The 22,105-nt window shown below is 39.1% G+C and overlaps 1 protein-coding gene across 34 annotated transcripts in view; it reads left to right on the plus strand.

Moving 5' to 3' along the window:
* Positions 1-22,105, plus strand: part of tcf7l2 (transcription factor 7 like 2) — a 170,487-nt gene that overhangs the window by 143,112 nt on the left and 5,270 nt on the right. For 4 of the 34 annotated variants that reach the window (XM_033033858.1, XM_033033875.1, XM_033033862.1 and 1 more), the window contains 9 exons: positions 6,506-6,608; positions 7,219-7,305; positions 15,678-15,818; positions 16,093-16,255; positions 16,948-17,055; positions 17,378-17,426; positions 18,208-18,280; positions 18,558-18,630; positions 19,659-19,683. In XM_033033858.1, the coding sequence (XP_032889749.1) occupies positions 6,506-6,608; positions 7,219-7,305; positions 15,678-15,818; positions 16,093-16,255; positions 16,948-17,055; positions 17,378-17,426; positions 18,208-18,280; positions 18,558-18,630; positions 19,659-19,683 (822 nt within the window). Of the gene's footprint in view, positions 1-6,505; positions 6,609-7,218; positions 7,306-15,677; positions 15,819-16,092; positions 16,256-16,947; positions 17,056-17,377; positions 17,431-18,207; positions 18,281-18,557; positions 18,631-19,315; positions 19,374-19,658; positions 19,684-22,105 lie in introns of those variants that run through there. The other 30 variants (XM_033033859.1, XM_033033863.1, XM_033033860.1 and 27 more) reach the window with 22 other exon arrangements.

Genomic DNA, 22,105 nt, shown 5'->3' on the forward strand with positions numbered 1-22,105 from the left:
TATGGAAGAGAGTTATGTTCACCTGACTCGAACATAATTAAAATGAGTTGGTAGGGAGTGATGCTGAGTTGCGTATCTCAGGAAAAGCATACTTTCAGATCATCTGCGCGGTTTTACTGGTAAGGTTTAAAAAAAAAAAAAACCTTTTAAAATGAGGGATAAAAATTGGCTGCTTGAAGTAATTTGTGAAACATGTAATGTGGTCACCAGGTTAGTTTAGCTTGTTGGGTGCTGATTAGCTTCTCCATGGACAACCATCGTATTTTTGTTTGTTTGCTTTAATGTCTAAAACATTGGCATTGCCAGTATCCATTTTGTATTGTTTCTTGGCCTATACCCCATTTAGCTTGGTGTGAACATCATTGTTCATGTCTCTGTGAAGTGTTCATTACTCGGTAAATGTGACATTGGCATTTCACAAGCTTGTTGTTCTTTGGTACCAGTTTAACTTCTGTTTCATGCTCGAGTTTGATGCAAGAAACCCTGTGTAAGTGAGGTTAAACCACCTTTCAACATTGCTTTAAAGAGCCTGGGTCATTTGATCTTGCATGTGTACACCCCACACAGTCAAATGCATCATCATGTAATGTGAAGATTCCAGTGTATATCTAACTCGATCAGCTCTTATTTTACACACCTTCATTTTTTTAGGAAATTGATTTGAAATTAGTTCATTGTTAAATAGCATACAGGCCTTTTCCCGGAACAGCAAACACATCATAATATCAGCGAAGCAACTTGGAAGAGACCTGGTGGCTATCTAACTAATTCTGCTTTTGTTTAATTTTGTTTAAATGGGGATTTCTGTGGGATTATGGGGGGACAAAGGTCAGATTAATTGTATGGGCGAAGCTTTAACTCATTCCACAATTGTATGAAACCAAGATGTCGTATTTCAAGATGCACTGTAGTGAGTACTGTGCTATAACAAATACTTGTACTTCTACTGCTATAAATGCTTTAAAGCTGAAAGGATACCATAATTTATACTGGTCACGGACACTTTAGCACAGCATACAATGAGACCTCCATTTTGGCTTACCCATGCTGTTCGTAATACATTGTTAAAGTAGACCTGATCCAATCAGTGGTAGTATATTGCTAGGTTCTGTTTCATTGGTGATGGTAGGAAAGTTACTGTCAGTTTTGTTTGAATCCCCTTCCAGAAGATGCCATGGAATAACTTCCTTGTGTTCTTCACTTGACAATGCACCAGGTCATCGCGGTGTATTTTAAGCACCATGTCTGGTGGCAATGGCCTTCAATTCGAATAGTTAAGAATTGTAAATAAGTGTCTGTGTTAGTGTTAAAGCCGTAGGTCAGGGTCCAATACCAACTGTGGCAAACCACGTACGAAACGCTGTTCTAGTTGCGGCTTCGTGAATCTTTTGTTAAAATGGAGTGGAAAACTGAGACTGGCATATTTGTGAGGAAGAGAAAGAATGCAATTTATTTAGTGCTTGCTCAAACTCTGTTCAGGCAGTGAAGTAATTCATGTGGTGTGGATACTATTGTAATACAAGACAGCAAGCAATTTGGAATAATGATCCGTTCCTCTGTTTTTTGTTGTTGGATTGGACATCAGGGAGTTCTTGGAATTGCAAGAGGGCATGTTGGTTTTGTGTTTCATTTGAACATCACACCTCCAGAAGTGTAGAACTCTGTGCTGTAATGAAAGTTGAATTATGTACACAAGTGGACTGGACCTCTATCCACGTCTATTGATTTGGAGGCGAGAGTGCTGCCATTAAGCTAATAGTATTATATGACAAACTGATGCTTCAAGGAGCTATTGTTCATAAACAGTGGTTTTGGGTTCACTTGTACTATCCTCCTCCATATCCCTTTTAGTTATCATTGGCCAGATAATACTTGCTCAAATGAATATTCCTTCTGCATGTGACTGGATGGTAGACATTTCGATTTGTGGCATGTTACAATTGAGACTGATCCTATTCTCCATTGTTCACATTTACTTGCCAGCCGGGATCATTGGATGGTGATCCCGGGAAATACTGCTGGGCTGATTAGCGCCAGCCCACAGTGGGACTTTTGAGGAGAGCTGGTAGCACGTGTCCATTGCTCCCCTGAAACTAAGGCAAGACTGAGACTTTCAACTTGATTGCCTGTGACTCTGTACCACAGCAAGCATCGTCTAATTCCCCTGGGCCATGGAGGAAGCTGCTTTAATCTAGTTAAAACCTCCCCGTTATGATGCAGCTCACCCCATATGTTTTCTCGCTTGCTGGTTCTTTTATCCCAACCTTGCCGACATACATTTTCCTTTCACAGACATGCTTCTTTTCACATTTCTTTCTGCTTTAAAAAAAGATCAACTCCAGGCTGAGAATGATTAAATCATAATCTTAAATTTAATGACACACAAGGCAGCTACTGTGGAGGCATTGTAAAATGTATATTGTGGCTTTAAATGAAAACTCCAGAGAGGGAAACCATCATTTGTTGCAACTAATTAAGCCATTTTCTGCCTGCATGATAAATAAGTGCCCTAACCGTTTTCATATCAATAATTAACACTGCACAGGGGCTGTCAAATTGAATTTCGAACATTTATTCTGGCCTCATGTGGCCTTGACTGCCCTGGCTGCACCCAGGTGAACATTACCATGTTACAAATTGTGCTGTTTAATAATACCACACGAGTGGAGGATGCTGAATTGTTTGTGGGGAAAATGTGGTTTATTTCACTTGTTGACCCTTTCTTAGGCACAGGGATTTGTTTGGGGGGGGGCATAAACAGCTTCATAGCGCACAATGTGTAAATCAAGTAACTTGATAGTGTACAATGCACAGTCTTAATAGCTAACGATGCACAGTATGTGAATTAAAACATTTGATAGTGTATGGTGCACGATATGTAGCAAACCTGGGGTATTTTAGATCCTTGACAATGCAAAAGGGTTAAATAATAATTAGAGGGAATCATTTTATAACTTGATAAAATCTGATTCAGTGCAAGGAATTGATTGGGGATACTCATCATGGGATAGCATTCGGCATTGTACTACTTGTCCAATAAGTATGTAGTTCTAATTTTCTTGCCAGACCTCTGAGTCCCAGATTCCTTGATTTTGTTTGTCCTATTTCCATACCTTAACGTGAATTGTGCAACGGATTCGCTGCTGTTTTGCAAATGTTCAATGTTTTGCACAATTCAGACTTTTCCATGGTAATGTGGCTTGATATTGGAGGTAACTTAGTTGGAGTGTCAACCTGTTACAGAGGGGTATTTAGTCTGATGCCAGTCTTTAGTCTATGGCAGCCAAGTTAATTGTAATGTGAAAGAAATCATTTGAAAAGCAACTTCATGTTAATAAGTATTGTAGATGCTGGAAATCTGAAATAAAAATGGTAAATACTCGCAACAGACAACAGGAAGGGTCTCTGACCTGTTTCTCTCTCATAGTTTTAGACTTTCGAAATACAGCGTGGAAACGGGCCCTTTGGCCCACTGAGCACACGTCGACCAGCGATCACCCCGTACACTAACTAGCACTATCCTGCACACTGGGGACAATTTACAATTTTACCAAAGACGATTAAACTACAAACCTGTGCATCTTTGAAGTGTGGGAGGAAACCGGAGCACCAGGAGAAAACCCACATGAACACAGGGAGAACATACAAACTCCATACAGACAGCAAGGGGAGTCAGGATCAAACCCGGGACTCTCTGGCACTGTAAGGCAGCAACTCTGCCACTGTTCCACCCCATTGCCAGATGCTGCCTGACCTGCTGAATGTTTCCTCCATTTTCTGTCCTTTTTCTGTGTGTTTCTAAAAACTAAATATTGCTAGCTAGAAATCTGAAATTAAAATTGAAAATGCTGTCAATAAACAGCTGGTCCGGCAAGATAGTAGAGGGGGAAATACAGCTAACACTTCATGTTGATGACCTTTCATCAGAGTAGGGCAGGAAAATTGGAGGTAATATAGGTGGACAGGTGGGAGGAGGTAAAAAGAAGAGTTGGAGGGATTGAAATTAAATGGTTTAACTCGGGGGGGGGGGGGGGGGGGGGGGGGGGGATAAAGAGGTGCATTCAGAAGATGGGTAATTGGGAATAGTGGAATTACTACCTGAATTGATTGAACGTTGTGAGTTCAACAGGAGTGTGTCCTGTTGTAAGATGAGATACTGTTCCATGATATTTTATTAAGATGCTTTTTTGGAAGTGGAACTGATTACAAAGTTGTGAAGCCATTTAGACAATGGTACTTGTGAATCTGTGGCTCCAGACAGGTGTCATCAGCAAATTTAGGCTTGGTTTTGCATCTAATCATGTGATGTACTCGAATAATTTTAATGTGCTATGCACACATTTAAAAACAAATGAGTATAAAAATGCAGTAATGGCGGGCAGGATTTGAATGGCATCAAATTAAGAATGATATATGGTTAATGAAAAGTTTTTTTTCTCCACCGTAGGGGCAAAGCTTCAGACTAGTTTATTTTTATATACACCAGGATGCAATGGCATTCCCTGTTCACATAAAGCTCACAGAGTAACGGTATGCATACTGTAATGATAAACGCAACAACATGTGCAAGAATTATAGTGCAAAAGACAATTAAAGTACTACAACAGATAACCAAATAACGTAGACACAGAGAATGTGGCAGCACCTCTAGGAATGGGGTGTGAAAGAGGGGATTAATTGAGGAGTGGTATGCGAGTCGGAAAGGGGAATATGATGTCCCAATCGTGGAGAAGGATTGGCATTTGTGTTGCATGTAGAGACGAGTCATTGGATATGCTACCAACAAGATACGATGTTAGTAGAGCTGTGGGACTCAAAATAATGAGGGTAAGGAGGGGGAAAAAATCCTATATTAATGCAGGCTGTGAAAAGCAAGCCCCAAGTGACTTAAGGTAGTTATAGTCCACTACGTATTTGAAATACAGGCTAATTTTAAATGTTATTGATAATTAAGTGGAAGCTAAAAATGTGGATTACAGGGAGAAACAACTGCAACTTTAAGTTTTAAAAGTGTAAGTTATGTTGGTATTTACCTCTTTCCGGCACCTGCCCAGCCCATTGGCATATTGGACAGATAAATTGTGCCCCTGATAGTCATTGCTTCTATCTTGTATGCGATGATGCCTTAAATGTACACAGCACATTTTTTTCATACTCCCTGAGAGTTATAGCATCAATTACAACTCATGGCCTTTATGGTCCATGTACTGCAAACCAGAGAGAACATGGCCAGAAACCAGACTGAAGGGTCCTTGAAGGGACATGGTTTAATTCTGGTTGGGCATCTCTGCTGTGTAGAGTGAAGGTGGGCAGTCCCCAACACTGTTTCTCTTGCCTCTCCACAACTTGCTCTCCCTCCAGCTATGACTATTTCCACCCCCATTCTCTGAGTGGGAGTTGAAATGGCAGCTATTGGTAAAAGTGTGATTTGATTTTAACGGAAGAAAACCATGAAAGCAAGTTTTTAAAGTGTGGTGTCCCAATTTAGTGACTGCTTTTTAAAAAATACCACCCATTTGATGTTATGGCAAATTAACCACCTTTTTTTAAGGCAATAGACAATAGGTGCAGGAGTAGGCCATTCGGCCCTTCGAGCCAGCACCGCCATTCACTGTGATCATGGCTGATCATCCAGAATCAGTACCTTGTTCCTGCCTTCTCCCCATATCCCATGACTATGCTATCTTAAAGAGCTCTATCTAACTCTCTCTTGAAAGCATCCAGAGAATTGGCCTCCACTGCCTTCTGAGGCAGAGAATTCCACAGATTCACAGCTCTCTGCGTGAAACTCTCTAAATGCACCAAAGAGGGGTGCAATCTAATTCCTGGGCTAGTTGCAGCCAGCTCACCGAGTATTCCATGTGTTGGGCTGGAGCTGATAAAAGTCTCTTTTAGAGAACCCATGAAGTGAATTACATACAAGAATGAGGCTTGTGGGAGTCCAATTGTGTCATAGAAAGTGTTAAAGGTACACATTTTTTAAAGATAGTTTGCAGAAGTGCTAAATGAATTCCTGTAGACGTGATTTCAAAAGCTAAATGCTGTGGCAAAGATCAAATGAAACTACCTTGTTTTGTGGGAATATTTTCGATTCAGATTTGTGTGAAAGTTTGTCCACAATTCTGAAGAGCCTGGTGATTCCTTAAAACTATGTCAAATGTATCAAAGATGCAATATAATTGCATTTTATCTTCTAATTGAATGTTGTGTTAGTAAGGCACAGAAGTAGGTTGCCTTTGAGCTTAAGAATTAGAGAAACATTGCAATAATTACTCTTTAAAAAAAAAAAGAAAAATTTAAAAAAAAAGGTTGAGCTGTAACAAATAATTATGTCTCAGACATAGATTGTTGAAAGGTTGACTTGCAATCTTAATTTATTGGTTGGCATAATTGGACACATGAAAGTAAATGATCAATGGCGTATCCACGCAAATAAATGTTACGGATTTTTTAGTACCTTACACTTTTGTGAATTAATTTTGTTGCATTTTGTTTTTCTTCCTAGGTATTCCTAGACCTCCACATCCTTCAGACATCTCTCCATATTACCCACTCTCACCTGGCGCTGTCGGCCAAATCCCCCATCCACTAGGATGGTTAGTACCACAGTAAGCAGTTCCATTTCTTTTTTTCTTTTTATTCCTTTAATTCTTGTAGAATTTTGTATGTTACTGTATTGTCCAATTATTGTAATGAGCTGTGATTGGCTACTGGGTACCCACATATTTATTTGGTCTTCTCCCTTGGCAACACCTGCCAAACCTGGTTACTATGACAAAAGGCTACAAATTAAGGACTGTTAATTTAATGTTTTCTTACTGAGTTCTAAATACCAAAAGAGGCCCAAAGCAGAACAGCGGCTCTTTGATTTGATGTATTTTATTTTGGTATAAATTTACATTCATTATTGTTTTCCTTTGGATCTGTAGCCCTCAATTATTGTGATGGCTCCATTAAAGCAAATGCTGCATCGTCTTTAATTATCACAACAAAACACCTAGCTTTAGCTTGGGGAGAAGGTCTCTGTTGACATTAGCAGACATTATAAAATTTAATTAGCTGGTTCTATCAGATTTAGCACATTAAAATTGTTCTTTATTTACGTCCTTTGATCCTGGCTGTGCAATCAACAACATTTTTTGTTCTGGTTCAAATGAGAGCAAGCTCACAAGAGCAGAAGTTTCCAGTTATTTTTTTTTCTCTCTTTTTCTTTTTCAGGCAAGGTCAACCAGTTTACCCGATCACAACAGGGGGGTTTCGGCACCCTTATCCCACTGCACTCACCGTCAATGCTTCCATGTCAAGGTGGGTACATTTGGTTTGGGGGCAATAAGCTCTATTTTTTATTTCAAGCCAATAACCTAAATCCATTTTCTCAATTGCACTTGTTTAATCAGTTTGCCATTGGCTTTTGTTCAGTGAGGCCATGCATTGCCATTTCTAACTTTGTGCCTTGTTTCTGAATAAACATTTACCATGTGGCACTTACATTGATTTTGTGGAAAACAAACAAGCTGAAAGCCATTCCATAAGTAAATAACACACCATGAATGAAGCTGCAAGTATGGGATGGAGCCTTTGCTGCAGTATTATTGTGAGAGGAGGTCATTTATAATGTACACAAATATTGACTGCTTTTCAAGACTGTAAGTGGTAAAATATTGTCCTCAAGGGAATACGGAAGTGTCAAGAGCGTGCCGCAATTATTACACACTTTGCATCAATGTTGGAGCCCGAGGGACAATGTTTTAGCACTTGCAGACATCAAAATGCAGTTAATATTTATTATACCCAGTGGGCAGAGTCACTTATCGCTACTTGAGCCACAGTAAGTCAGTTCAGAGAGCAATAATCTTCATTCTTGCATCACAGGTTAAAGGCCACTTTAACATGGAATTACTGAAAAAGTAGTAATCGGATGTGTGCTCTTCCACTTGGAGGCTTGCAGTTCTTTCCATTGAGCCAATAGGCAGCAGTGTAAGAGACACAATGTACATTCACATCATAGACATTAATGTTCAAAAGTAGGCATTTACAGCAGTTACCAGCCAACACTTCATTAGACGTGGTCAAAATGAGGGTCTTTGGGCGCTTAGGGAAGGGGAGACATTGTGAAACATTCACCGAGATTAGTTCCACTCAATAGACATCTGCATCTCTTAATTGCTTATGTATTTTGGGATCTTGGTAGATCTTTAGCTAGCATATCTCAAAATTCAAGTTTGTCATTCCCCTCCACACTTACCCTCCACAACAACTTGTTCCTCTCCATATACGGTTTGGGTAGTGTGACCTGAAGTTGTTGGGGACACAGGAGTCTGTGGTGCAGACATGGGTAGGGCTTAAACTCTTGTCTCCGCTTGAGATCTGGTTCCAGCTGGAATGAAACCAGTCTTTATTTTAGATAAGCTTGGAGCCTTGTTGACTTAATTTTGCCCATGCACATTATTTTCCACTTAAATTTGGCACTGACTCAGGAACAATAAATAATTGATTCTGTCAGCACAAAAAGTAAATTAATTCTTAAACATTTTTGCCACCCAACAATTGGTTGCACAGCTTTAAGGTGCAGATGGGGAAGAGATTTATTTGCAACTTTCTGTGCAATTGGCTTAAAATAGAGTATAAACTTATTATTTTGGTGGAAGTTGTTAGCAAGTCAGCTGATGACCAATGTGATTCATGGACATCGGTTGCTGAGAAGTTCTTCAATTTAAAATGTGAAGTTATGTGTTTTTTAAGCTTCCTATGGACAAGCAATCAAAATTGGTTGGTGTTGTTACCTATCCCTTCTTTGGCACAGAGTAATGTGGGGGGAAAAAACAGCATCCATAATATTGCCAGCAAGGCAGATCTCTAAAATGGGACATTCAAAATAGTGAATATAACCAACCCAAGTCACTTTCATGATTACAGTATTATTCTAAATGATGAGTTCCTTGGCTATATTTATTAACCATATAACCATATAACAATTACAGCACGGAAACAGGCCATCTCGGCCCTACAAGTCCGTGCCGAACAATTTTTTTCCCTTAGTCCCACCTGCCTGCACTCATACCATAACCCTCCATTCCCTTCTCATCCATATGCCTATCCAATTTATTCTTAAATGATACCAACGAACCTGCCGCCACCACTTCCACTGGAAGCTCATTCCACACCGCTACCACTCTCTGAGTAAAGAAGTTCCCCCTCATGTTACCCCTAAACTTCTGTCCCTTAATTCTGAAGTCATGTCCTCTTATTCTCTCTGAAGAGAAATGATTGCATTGGGCTTGCATAATAGAGGTGCCGCTTAATTTCAGAGAATTGTGCAGTGAACTAAATAATTTGGTGAACCTACTTGTTGCTGCACCAATTTAGGAAATTTGGGTTAGAAAGTGGTTTGAGTTAGCGAAAAGTTTGCGTTTGGAAGCCGATAAATAAGATTGCTCTGTATAGACAGCAAAATGAAAATTTGCAATTGAATGTGAGGTAAAAATAGAACAATTTCTCATTGAGAATCGAGTTCAATCACTGACCCTTTTATTTCTCATGTTTCTGTTATCTGTTGGCAAGATTCAGAACTCGCCAGCATTCACCTCTGAGCTGTCCCGTTGTTTTGTCCCTGAGCCTGACATGTTAATTGTAGAATAGGTGTTAACATACTACCAGCTCCAGAGCGTCGGTTTTCACAATTACCTAATCACATCGTTCTTTCTGATGTGGGTCTGTTCTTAATATTTTGTTCAGTTTAGCTAACTACTACCCTTTTACTGCTGCGAAAGTGCTTTTAATGGCTAAGTTGTATAAATAAATAAGGAAGCACATGTGCTTCCTTGTATGTGGTGCATCTCCTTTAAAAGTGGTGTTAGCCCAGCCCTCATGGGTGGTTTTCACATTGGGGCACAGTGGAATAAATCAACTGTATTATGGAGTGTATGCAGCCAGAAGCAATCACAACATTTGAACTGCATGGAGTTTTGACTCTGTGTAGTTGGTTTATCGTTGATCTGGTAGCATGTCATGTGACTTCAGAGCTGTTTGCAACCTAATCAGAGTAAAACCATTTCCTTTGGAATCTGCTCCGTAATAAAAGCAGGCTGTTAAAAGCTATTGCATGTCCTTGACCAGGCCTGTACAACACATTCTCAGTATCAATTCAAGTATTGAAAGATTAGATTAGGAATTAAATTAGGTTCAGAACTATCCATTTGGCCATCCTTTTATGCCTTCTATTAGTTTGTGCTGTGTAACACCTCAGTGGTCCTGACCTATGTATTGTGTCCCTAAACACCTGGAGCCACCTAAGGAGTTAACAAGTGGAACAGGCAGAATTATCAAGATGGCATGCTCTTAAATGTGTATTGTCATCATGATACACAAGCACAAGCTTATTGTAGTCACATTCTTCACCCAATCTGTGTGTCATTTGGCTGGCTTATATCAACTAAAGGGCAAAGCTTTGTCGTAACAAAGCCAATAGTCTTCTGTAAAATGTTTACAGAATCCTACCTCAACAGCTCACTGACTATATTTTTAGTTGTCTTTTGAGGCTAAGACTAAATATTATGAATTAGAATCACCATATTATAAGCACTTAATAGAAGGCCCAGTAGTGGAAATTAGCTGTGGCTTACCCAATACCATGCTTAGATCAACTGCTAAATGTGCAGACAAGAGGAACTGCTAAACTTACATCCACTGTTACCTTCTAATATGAAGCCCAAACAAATGTTAAATGTGAATTTTCAGAGAGCATAAAATCCAGGGTTCATGAGTAACTGCAACAGCAGTATCACTCCAGGAATTTGATTCATTGAGGTCCTCCATTATATATGTGCTTGCAATGAATCTATCACTATTGCAGTCATTGCCTTTACCGATTTGATTTTCTATTACTCTTGCTGCTCATGAGTCAAGAGTGTTTAATTGCCATGTGTACCAAAACGGACCAATGCAATTCTTCCTTGCAGCAGTGTAACAGGTCTGTAAACAAACCACTCTATAGATAACATAATAAGGAATCAAACAAATGTTCAATGAATTTAAAAAATCCCCAATATAGTTTTAGATAGAAATAAAGCAAAACTTCTTGGCTTGCATCATTAAACTGTGTAATTGAGAACATCCAGCCCTATGTGGAACTCTCATTTAGCCCTGGAATATGGAGCCCAAAAGGACAAATTATGCCTCCAAGCTTGGATATAATTATGGAATTGGTAAACTTATATTGTAGCAATAATGAGGCCATAGTAATGGAAAAATGCAATAATTTTAACAAGATTAATTGTGCCAGCTAGCTGTGTAAAATTTAAATAGGTATTTAGCAATACTGAAGGTGAAATAAAAAAGTTATGAGGCATTGTAAATCTGTGCCTAATTTTAACTAGCTGTAGTAGCTGCCATGCTGGATAACATTTCTCTATTGAGGTTTACAGCATATCAGCAGTTCCACACCAGATCCCACCACTCCGTACAATATTAATGTCCATACACATACTATAAACACAAACAAAATAAACTAATCAAAGGAAGTGGTAAATGATGACACATCAAAGCTGTTGGAGACTGATGTTCAGCACTCTGGAAGCTACTGTTTTGATAGGGGCTCTGACTGTACAGCACAGTCCCAATTATTGTAGTACCAGCTAATTTCCCAGTGGCTACAAGTATATTTACAAACTACTCCATGGCACTGTATTTAAGCAATCGCTAATTGCTCCTAATGATGGGTTTATTTTCTGTTTATCTGATTTAGAGTTCAGCTAATTTAATTGGTGGAGGGTTAGACTTTCCTGATGGGCTGAAACAGCTAATGCATTTTGATGATAGTTGTTAATTAAATTAGCATAGATTATTAGCAAGGCTTGCCATCTCTGGAGACTAAGTAGATGCATTTGTGAAAGCACAGCTTTTGATAGGGGCAGGACAAATTAAGATACTTTAAACACAAACACAATCCAGTTGTTTAGCAGAACAGCAAAAATATTTGTTGTGGAATACCAGGATAAAAAAGAATGTGTTAGCAATGTTCAAAATTACTTTTTTTAATATTGATATACCTATCGGATATACCTGTACATTGGTTATACTGCGCTTTCCATAATGTTTGGGACAAAGACCATTCATTTATTTATTTGCCTCTGTACTCCACAATTTCAGATTTGTAATAGAAAAAAATCACATGTGGTTAATGTGCACATGGTCTGGTTTAAATAAAGGCCATTTTTATACATTTTAGTTTCACCATGTAGAAATTACAGCAGTGTTTATACATAGTCTCTCTCCTCTCTCCCCCCTCCCCCCCCCATTTCAGGGCACCATAATGTTTGGGACACAGCAATGTAATTCAAATGAAAGTAGTCATGTTTAGTATTTTGTTGCATATCCTTTGCATCCAATGACTGCTTGAAGTCTGCGATTCATGGACATCGCCAGTTGCTGGGTGTCTTCTCTGGTGATGCTCAGCTAGGCCTGTATTGCAGCCATCTTTAGCTTATGCTTGTTTTGTGGGCTACCCCCTTCAGTTTTCTCTTCAGCATATAAAAGGCATGCTCAATTGGGTTCAGATCGGGTGATTGGCTTGTCCACTCAAGAATTGACCATTTTTTAACTTTTAAAAACTTTGTTGCTTTAACAGTATGTTTGGAATCATTGTCTTGCTGTAGAATGAACCTCCGGCCAATGAGTTTTGAGGCATTTATTTGAACTTGAGCAGATAAGATGTGTCTATATACTTCAGAATTCATTATGCTACTACCATCAGCAGCTCTATCATCAATGAAGATAAGTGAGCCAGTACCTTCAGCAGCCATACATGCCCAGACCATAACACCCCCACCACCGTGTTTCACAGATGAGGTGGTATGCTTTGGATCTTGGGCAGTTCCTTCTCTCCTCTATACTTTGCTCTTGCCATCACTCTATATAAGTTAATCTTCGTCTCATCTGTCCACAAGACCTTTTACCAGAACTGTGGTTGCTCTTTTAAGTACTTCTTGGCAAACAGTAATCTGCCAATCCTATTTTTGCAGCTAACCAGTGGTTTGCATCTTGCAGTGTAGCCTCTGTATTTATGTTCATGAAGTCTTCTGCGGACATTGACAACCCCACACCTGAAGAGTGTTTCTGATCGGTCGGACAGGTGTTTGAGGATTTTTTTTAATCATAGAGAGAATTCTTCTGTCATCAGCTGTGGAGGTCTTCCTTGGCTTGCTAGTCCCTTTGCAATTAGTATGCTCACCAGTGCTCTCTTTCTTCTAAATGATGTTCCAAACAGTTGATTTTGGTAAGCCTAAGGTTTGGCTGATGTTTCAAACAGTTTTATTCTTGTTTCTCCGTCTCATAATGGCTTCTTTGAGTTTCATTGACACTCTGAGAGCTCTCTTATACCTGCATTAAGGAGGCATTTAAACACACCTGAGCAATTACAAACACCTGCAAAGCCATGTGTCCCAAACATTATGGTGCCCTAAAATGGGCGGACTATGTATAAACACAGCTGTAATTTCTACATGGTGAAACCAAAATGTATGAAAATACTCTTCAATAAAATCTGACAATGTGCACTTTAACCACATGTGATTTTTTTATTCTATTACAAATCTCAAATTGTGGCGTACAGAGGCAAAAAAATAAATGATGGGTGTTTGACCCACACATTATGGAGTGCACTGTGCCTATAGATTGGTATACCTGTCAGGTGAGGCACCAGCTGTGATAGTAATAGATACACGGCACAAGAAAGAGAAAGACGTACGGCTAGTTTCTTGTTTTACGTGGCTGACTTTGGATTGCACCTCCTCCACTCTCCTCCTCCTACCCGCCTCCCCCCCCCCCCCAACCTTCATTCTCCCCCCATCCACGACTTCATCACCCCTCCACCACAAATAGGGGTCACATTATCAGTGAAGGAACATGATCCTCTTACTCGTGAAGGCAATCGTTAAAACAACTTAGCAGTTTTCCTATAGGGCCATGCATTAGTTATTCCGATGTAAGGAGGGAGAAAAAGAACAAAAGGCGTTTGTGCGGTAGTCGGGTGATGGAAAAACACGTCTGTATTATTCGTATGACATCCATAGGAAATGTAGACTCCATGCCCTGCCAGAGCACACCTTTTGATATATATTCCATCCAGCAGTAGGGCAGTGATTTCTTAGAATTAAGTGATGGGTCATTATACTTTAAACACAGCAGAGAGGCATAGACTGGCAATTAAACAGCAATAGCTGACACTCACTTGTGCCACCCTGTGACCTTGTTAGATTGAGATGTTAGAGCTTCGGGCCCCCTCAGCCTAGTAAATTGGCTGAAGGTGCTTCTCCTGACTAGGGCCCGCTATGAAATGTGCCGCCTTCAAAGGGATCAGCATCATGTATAAACCATAATGTGGGTTTGCGGTGGTTCAGAAAGCTCTGGAAAATTGAGCTTGGAAAAGATGAGAGATAACAACTGCACAGGGAGAGGAGGGGGAATAATGACAAACTAGCTGCAACTCAAAGAGGCTGTTTTTTTGCAAGGGGGAGAAAAAGCATCCCACAGCTCGCACATAAAACGAAGTCAGGCAGATGACATGCAGTTAACAGAAACATGTCAACAGTGAAATAAAGTGAGAGTGAACGTGATAGAAGCCCCAGAGACACCATGGAACAAAAATGAGTTTGTTCGTAACATGGCCTGCAAGTTTATGCACATCATTATATTCTGGCTTGAAGCCATAAAAGCAGTCAGGATTTTTTCATAATTAACTGTTTAGAATTTTCAGTTTTTACAATGGAAATTTTTATTTATATATTCCTTCAGAATTATATAGTTATATATCTATATAATGCATTTATATCAAACATAAAATGTTATTTATCATATCCTTATGCAGATATATCTATTAAATAATGCAACAGCTAAACCCAAATTTCAACTATTTTGTAGATAGTGTGGAAGTAATCACCTTATGATAGATTGACATTTTATAGTGTCCATTAACTTCTGAACCCTTGTAAGTCTCTTCAGGTAATGAATTGAATGTAACCACTTCATCACATGAAGAATAATACTCTTGAGGTTTTGAAAGCTCTAGTGTCCTATAAAATGCTTCACCTGGTGTACTGTCTTATGTTTGTATACTATCTGTAAATGATATTTTTGCTGCTCACTCTGATAATATTTCAGAGGTCTTAATATTTCTAATAATATTTCTTAATATAAGAAGTCTATGCCCATCAGCTAATACTATAGCATTCTGCATGTTGTGCAATTGGACAAATATATTCACTCCAAAATCAATTTACTGTTTTAAAATGGTGAATATATCATTATTATATTAACATGAAATGATTATGCTGCTTTCAATTCATGATGGGTTGCAAAGAAGTTGATGTAGCACAAATTCAATCTGAAGAAAGACAGAAATTCTGATTTGTTTATTAAATGTAAAATTAGACATAAAAATGTTGGCTGCATAGAAAAATAATTGAAAGGTTTAGACCAAAGTTTTTGTAACATTTATACAGCATGAATTTTGTATTTTTATAGTTGCCATGCATTTAAGACTGTTGTGTAAAGATAATTCTATTGTCAGTAGCTATAAAGAGTAATTGTGACATATTATAGTTGTATATGTTGTTTATATATTAAATATGTGTCCATCCCTTCCTTTCATTCATTCCTGTTCTTTCTGTTGATTTACACAGTTTTCTCTCTGGTAGGTTCCCCCCACACATGGTTCCACCACACCACAGTTTGCACACAACGGGAATACCGCATCCGGCCATAGTCACACAAACGGTCAAACAAGAGTCTTCCCAGAGCGACATCGGATCTCTCAACAACTCGTAAGTCTAATCATTGTATGTAAAGCACGTGCTTTTTTTAACGAGCTGCTACATTGCAACATAAAACATGCTTGGAGATCGATCCGATATTATAAAAAAACTTTTTAAAAGAATGTGCATCTTTTTCGTGTAGATTATAAAATGTATGCTTCTATTTTAATTCTGCTTTGGTGATTTTAATGGATTATTTAAAATTTAAAAAGTATGTTTTTTGGAAGAGACAGGACCACGGCCGTCTCACTGATGTAGTTGGTAAATGCACATGTTCCCTCAGAAAACATCATCAGGATGCCAAAAAAGAAGAGGAAAAGAAAAAGCCTCACATAAAGAAGCCTCTGAATGCATTCATGTTGTACATGAAGGAAATGAGAGCAAAAGTGGTAGCGGAATGCACGCTGAAAGAGAGTGCGGCAATCAATCAGATCCTTGGCCGAAGGGTGAGCATCTTAAACCAATGAGACTATACAAGAGTGCTGGAGAGAGAGCATCTGACTGATCAGGGCAATCAGCTTAGAGTTTCACACTGAGCTTCACAATGTTTATATCACATGTCTGCAAAGGTTGAAAGCGAATACTCTAATATTGAAAAATACAATATGCAGTGTTAATTTGGTATGTTAACAATGAGCTGTGGAATGCCTGCATTTTAAATAGAGTGGAGTAGCATGATTAAGACAGTGTCGGTATTGGGTCAGCTCCGAAGGCCTGCACGTTAGCCATCACTTTTTATTGAATAACTCTTCCTCGTATGAAAAAATTAAAATTCACTTTCCATTTCTCTGAATTGCTTCAGAACAAGAGTATGTTTTTTCCCCTTACATTCAAACTAGGGAAATTTTCAGTTAAATATTTTCCACATACATAAGTAAAGAGTATATGATTTGCTGTGGTTTATTTTTACTGGTGAATCCCAGTTCATGATCTTAATTACTGCATATTAATTAATACATATAGATGTAGTCAGATTAACCTTGATGCTTTCTGTTATATTGTGGAATGCAACCCTGAGGTTTTACAAATGCATAATCTTTCTCAAGGATCAATTCATACAAGTAGTTAATGTGATGAATGTGTTCTGTTTCTCCCTCACCCCACCACCCTCCATGCCTGGTCCCCTGTTTGTTCTCAGTGGCATGCTTTGTCCAGAGAAGAACAAGCAAAGTACTATGAGTTAGCCAGAAAGGAACGGCAGCTTCACATGCAACTTTACCCAGGCTGGTCAGCACGAGATAACTATGTAAGTTCCATTCTCCACCACATTCACTGCTCTCTCCCTCCCCGTTCCTTTTTTCACAGGCCCAGTGGCATAAACTTCATACATGTCAGTTTAATGTTACAAATAATGACTGGAGTGAAGCTGACGGCATCCTGCCGACTTGAGGACCTTGTGCATGCCACAGAGCTGTCCTTCATATTGTTTCTGTTTCTCAATGCTGATCGAACTGAGCGTTTTTATTCTTTTGTAGTGTTTTGAGTCTGGTTGGCATGGTTTTGTGAACCTAATGTACAAACTGAGCTTGTGTTTCCTCCCGTTTCCATTTGCTTGCTCTCCCTAATAGGGCAAGAGGAAGAAGAGGAAAAGGGAAAAGCAGGCAGGGGAGACCAATGGTAAGTAGGCAGCAATTATCTTCCATAATAGAAGGCACCCTTCACATATCAGAGTAGCGACATTTAATCACATGAAGCCCTAGCTGCTGCTAACATTTTATAACATTGTTAATTATGATGGTATGTGTACATTTTTTTATTTTATGGCTGGTTTGCCTTTCTCAGACCGATAAAGTAATGTGCATGCATCTTAGACATTTTAATGCTTGATTTTATAGAACACTTAAAAAAAATAAAAAAACTGCATTAGCTATCGTAACTTGAAGTGCTTCAAAGCTTATTGTAGTTTGTACTTATTGTATTGATATTAATTTGGGCTGTACCTGTTTTCTGACGCATCCTTGTGTAATTAGCCTTGCCTGCTGGACTAATCCCATTATCCTACTTTACATTTGCCCTCAGATGGCATGCATGTAAAATTGACTCTGCTATCCAGCTTCTTTTGCAAATCACTTTAACCTTTTAGCCTGATTCAAGCCTAACATTCTCCACTGGTGCTAACCTGCAGGTTCCTTATTCAACCCACTTACTTTCCTTTTTTTGTGAATTCTAATTAAAATCTACTATAAAATAATACAAATTTGTACTATCACACAATATTGGTGCTTTTAAAATGGGTGCAAAAAAATACAGCTGTGATTTTTTTTTAATACTTTTTTTTTGAAATTAGAGGGCATTACTGATCACTGGTAACAGATAAATTGATTTATTCCTTTTTGTTTTCTTGTCTCTCCTTCTTCCTTTTCTGTCTCCTCTGCTCGCTTTCTTCCATTTTGTTCAGATCTGAGCGCTCCTAAGAAATGCCGAGCGCGCTTTGGCCTTGATCAACAGAATAACTGGTGCGGCCCGTGCAGGTGTGTATCGTTTTCCCAGGTTTGCTATGGTTGGTTTCAGCAGGTTTAAATTGGCACTTTCCCCTCCTTGCTCTCACTGTTTCAGTGTTAGGATTGGATGCTGATACCAACCCTTGCGCCTGTTGGTGCTAGGCAGTGTGAATTTTGGATTTTCTTTTCGACAAGTGATGAGGGGAGAATGCCAACTTGGCCAGCTAAACCACTAGCTCTGGCTGAGATGTCACATCCAGTGAGCAGTATCCTCCATTTGCTGTTTTTGTTTACTTCATGCTAACAGATGCAAATACTCCAAAGAAGTGTCGGGCATTGTTCGGGCTAGACCAACAGAATTTATGGTGCAAACCTTGCAGGTATACTCCCATTAGGCCTTCCGGAATTAAATATGCCCTTTATTGGATTTGTAGTGCCTTCATGTGACTCTGTGCTCTAATGTGCTAATATTCTATAGCTTTTTGCAGATTTGTTTTTTCCTTTTTATTTCCCTTTCTTTTTATTTTACTTGTGGCCTTTTATTAGCAGCATTGGTCTGTCTCCTTGCAAGCACTATTCACCTTCATTCTTCCACCCCTCCCCTTTCTGGCCCTCCCCAAACGGTGGTTGCGATGGGCCTGTGACCTTGTGTCGGAGATTGGTGCAGTGAAAACCTAGGACATGAGGAGAATTGAACTTGCTGGGGCTACTAACCCTTCTCCCCATGGTGCATAGAAGTTCCGTTATATATGTATATCTAGAATGTACAAAATTCACCCCCACTTTTGGGTGAATATGGAGACATTGCAGTTCTAAGTGCACATGGTGCACTGCTTATTTGTGCACGAGTCCATTCTAGTAAATAAATGGAGAATTTCAACATGCAGAGCTACCATTCAATATATTTATTTTTTAAAGTTGCCTTAATGAGATACAGTAGTTGCCTCACCTGAGTAATTATCGCAGCTTTGTACAGCAGAAGTTTCCAAGAAGCAGAAAGGTGTTTGTACACTCCAGTAACTATGTCTTTACATTTTTGTGTATTAATCGCCAATTTATTTTTAGTAATTGGGCGTCATACCAGCTACAAGCTCGTTCAGAGGAAACTTTCATTTTCAGGCGAGTGCAAAATCTGTTGGAATATCTTTTTAAGTAACAATTAATTTTTTTTCTCTTAGTTTTCTTGCAATTTGGTTTAACTAAACAAACTCAGGCATCAAATGGTCAAAGGCTTATCCACCACGCTAATCTGCATACTCTAGAATTTTCTCGAACTTTTCCTGTTGCCAATTCTCTAATTCTTAGGACTTGACTGGGTAGAGGGAATTAATGTTTTGTCCTGTTTATATACACCTTTCCTGTTGACCGCATTTGGTTAAATCTTATTTCTTTGTCCTGACACATGCAGTCTTTGAAGTGGGAATGTTGTCATGGTAGGTATTTGTTTCTTCAAAGTTAAAACCTTTTGTTTTTCACGTACACATGGTGCTTGATCTGTTTTCCTCCTCCTCATACTTCATTTCCCCTACTTCAGAATGTGTTACAGTCTCTCTCACCCCATTTAGTTTTCAATAATTGAATATACATGGATAAAGTCTGCAGATGCAATGAGGTTTGGAGAGACTGTGCACCTGTGTGTGTGTGTGTCTCTTTTTAACTCTTGTCTTTGTTGGCATGTAAAGCATAGCTACCATCATTCTATAATCATGATCTTAAAGCATAATGAATATTTAAGTATAATTGTGCTTCTGACTAAATTCCATGATTAGTAAATTGATTTGTTTGTCTGTTCGTTTGAATGTGTCATTTCTAGTAAATGGTGCTCAATTTAAAAGCAAATATTATGCAAGATGCAGCATGACAATTGCCAAGTGATGGATGAATATCAGAGAATACTTCCAGGCAAATGCCAATTGATACGGGGGGGTCTGTACATTAGACATTAGCAGTAATAGACTCATAAATTCCTTAAATAATTTTCATCATTTTAGCTGTAGTGAACTCCTGAGTTTTTGTACTGGTTAGTTCTTTGGCAAATTAATTACCAAATGTTTGTCACTCTGATGGTCTACTCAAATTGGTAATGTAAATGGTAAAAAAGTAATAAATCAGAATTCAGGCAAACTGAATGGGGGTTCTTCAAGTGATCTAAGTGCATTTCTCTTTTGTTTTAAACATTGCTATATGCTTCACATTAGAGGTGTCACCTTCTCATTTCCAGTATGCAGTTTGACCAAGGGTTATTGCTGACTAAGGACATTTTTTTCTAGAAATTAGTTTGAATGTGTACAATGGTATGCCAGCCTATAGGAATAGTGTTGAATACATAACTTTGAAATAATGATTTCAAATACACTTTGGGTTTCCTGACACTATTTTGTCACAAATCTCCCATGCAGTCCCTTGCTTTCAGTGTAATAGGGATGAGTCCTCCAATTTGTTTAGGTTAGCTAAATTGACTTTTTTTTAAAGCAAAAATGTGTTTTTCCTTTTCTTTCATAAAAGTGTTGTCATTCTTACTGGTTATGGTTCCCAGAGAGGCGTCGTTTTTTTGGTGCTGCATCCAAATTGCCTTTCTTTTTCTGTGAATCCAGACACTGAGTACTGGTGGGTCCGCACACCATGTGGGACCAATGCAGCCAAGGTCTATACCATCCCACCAGGGTCCTCATCCACCTCTTCCACAACAGTTAATCGATATTCCTGTACGTGCTTCTTATTTGGGTCCTCCTTAAATTTGTGATGATATGGCACATTCCCCCCTATAAACTACTTGTTTGGTTATTCACAAGTTATAGGAGTAGAATTAGGCCATTTGGCCCATTGAATCTACTGCGGCATTCAATTATGGCTGATCTCTGCCTCCTAATCCAATTTTCCTGCCTTTCCCACCCATAACCCTTGACACCTGTTCTAATCAAGAATTTGTTTATCTCCGCCTTAAAAATATCCACTGACTTGGCTTCCACAGCCCTATGTGGCAATGAGTTTCACAGATTAACTACCCTCTGACTAAAGAAGTTCCTCCTCACCTCTTTCCTAAAAGAGCGCCCTTTAATTCGGAGGCTATGACCTCTGGTCCTGGACTCTCCCACCAGTGGAAACGTCCTTTCCACAACCACTCTTATCTGTACCTTTCATTATTCTGTAAGTTTCAATGAGGTTATGGCCAACTTAATTACAACATACTGAAGATTGAAATTTCAAATCTCATGAAAGCAAGGTTTTGAATTTGCTCAGTGTCTTGGAATTATATAGCACAGAAAGAGGCCATTTGGCCCAATTTGTCTGTGCGTACCTGAACTACATTTGGCCCGTGTGTCTCCATACCTTTCCAATCTATGTCCCTGTTCAAATGTCTTCTTATCATTACCACTTCCTCTGGCAGCTTGGGCAAAACACAAAGTGCTGGAGGGCCCAACCCAAACCGTTGTCTATCCATTCCACAATGAGCTTCTCCAGAAACTCTGTGTTTTCATCAAGATTCCATCATCTGCAGTTTCTTGTGTTGTCTGGAAGCTTGTTCCATGTACACAACACACTGGGAAAAAACGCCCCCTGGATTCCCTTTTGATCTTTCCCTCTCATCTTAAATCTGTGCCCTCTTGTTTTAGACTCCCTCACCCTGGGAAATAGAATGGCCATTTACCCTATCTATACCCTCACACATTTATACACCTTTAAATTCAATTCAGCCCTGTTTACTCCAGGGAAAACAGGCCCAACTGATCCAGTCTCTCCTTGTAACTCAAGCCCTCCAGTCCCGGCAACATTCTTATGAATCTTTTCTGCAGCCAGCATCTTTGGAGAGAGAACCAGATAAATACCAGGTCAATACTCTTCATCAGAGTGGTG

The sequence above is a fragment of the Amblyraja radiata genome, chromosome 15 (assembly GCF_010909765.2).
Source record: "Amblyraja radiata isolate CabotCenter1 chromosome 15, sAmbRad1.1.pri, whole genome shotgun sequence".
Taxonomy (NCBI): Eukaryota; Metazoa; Chordata; class Chondrichthyes; order Rajiformes; family Rajidae; genus Amblyraja; species Amblyraja radiata.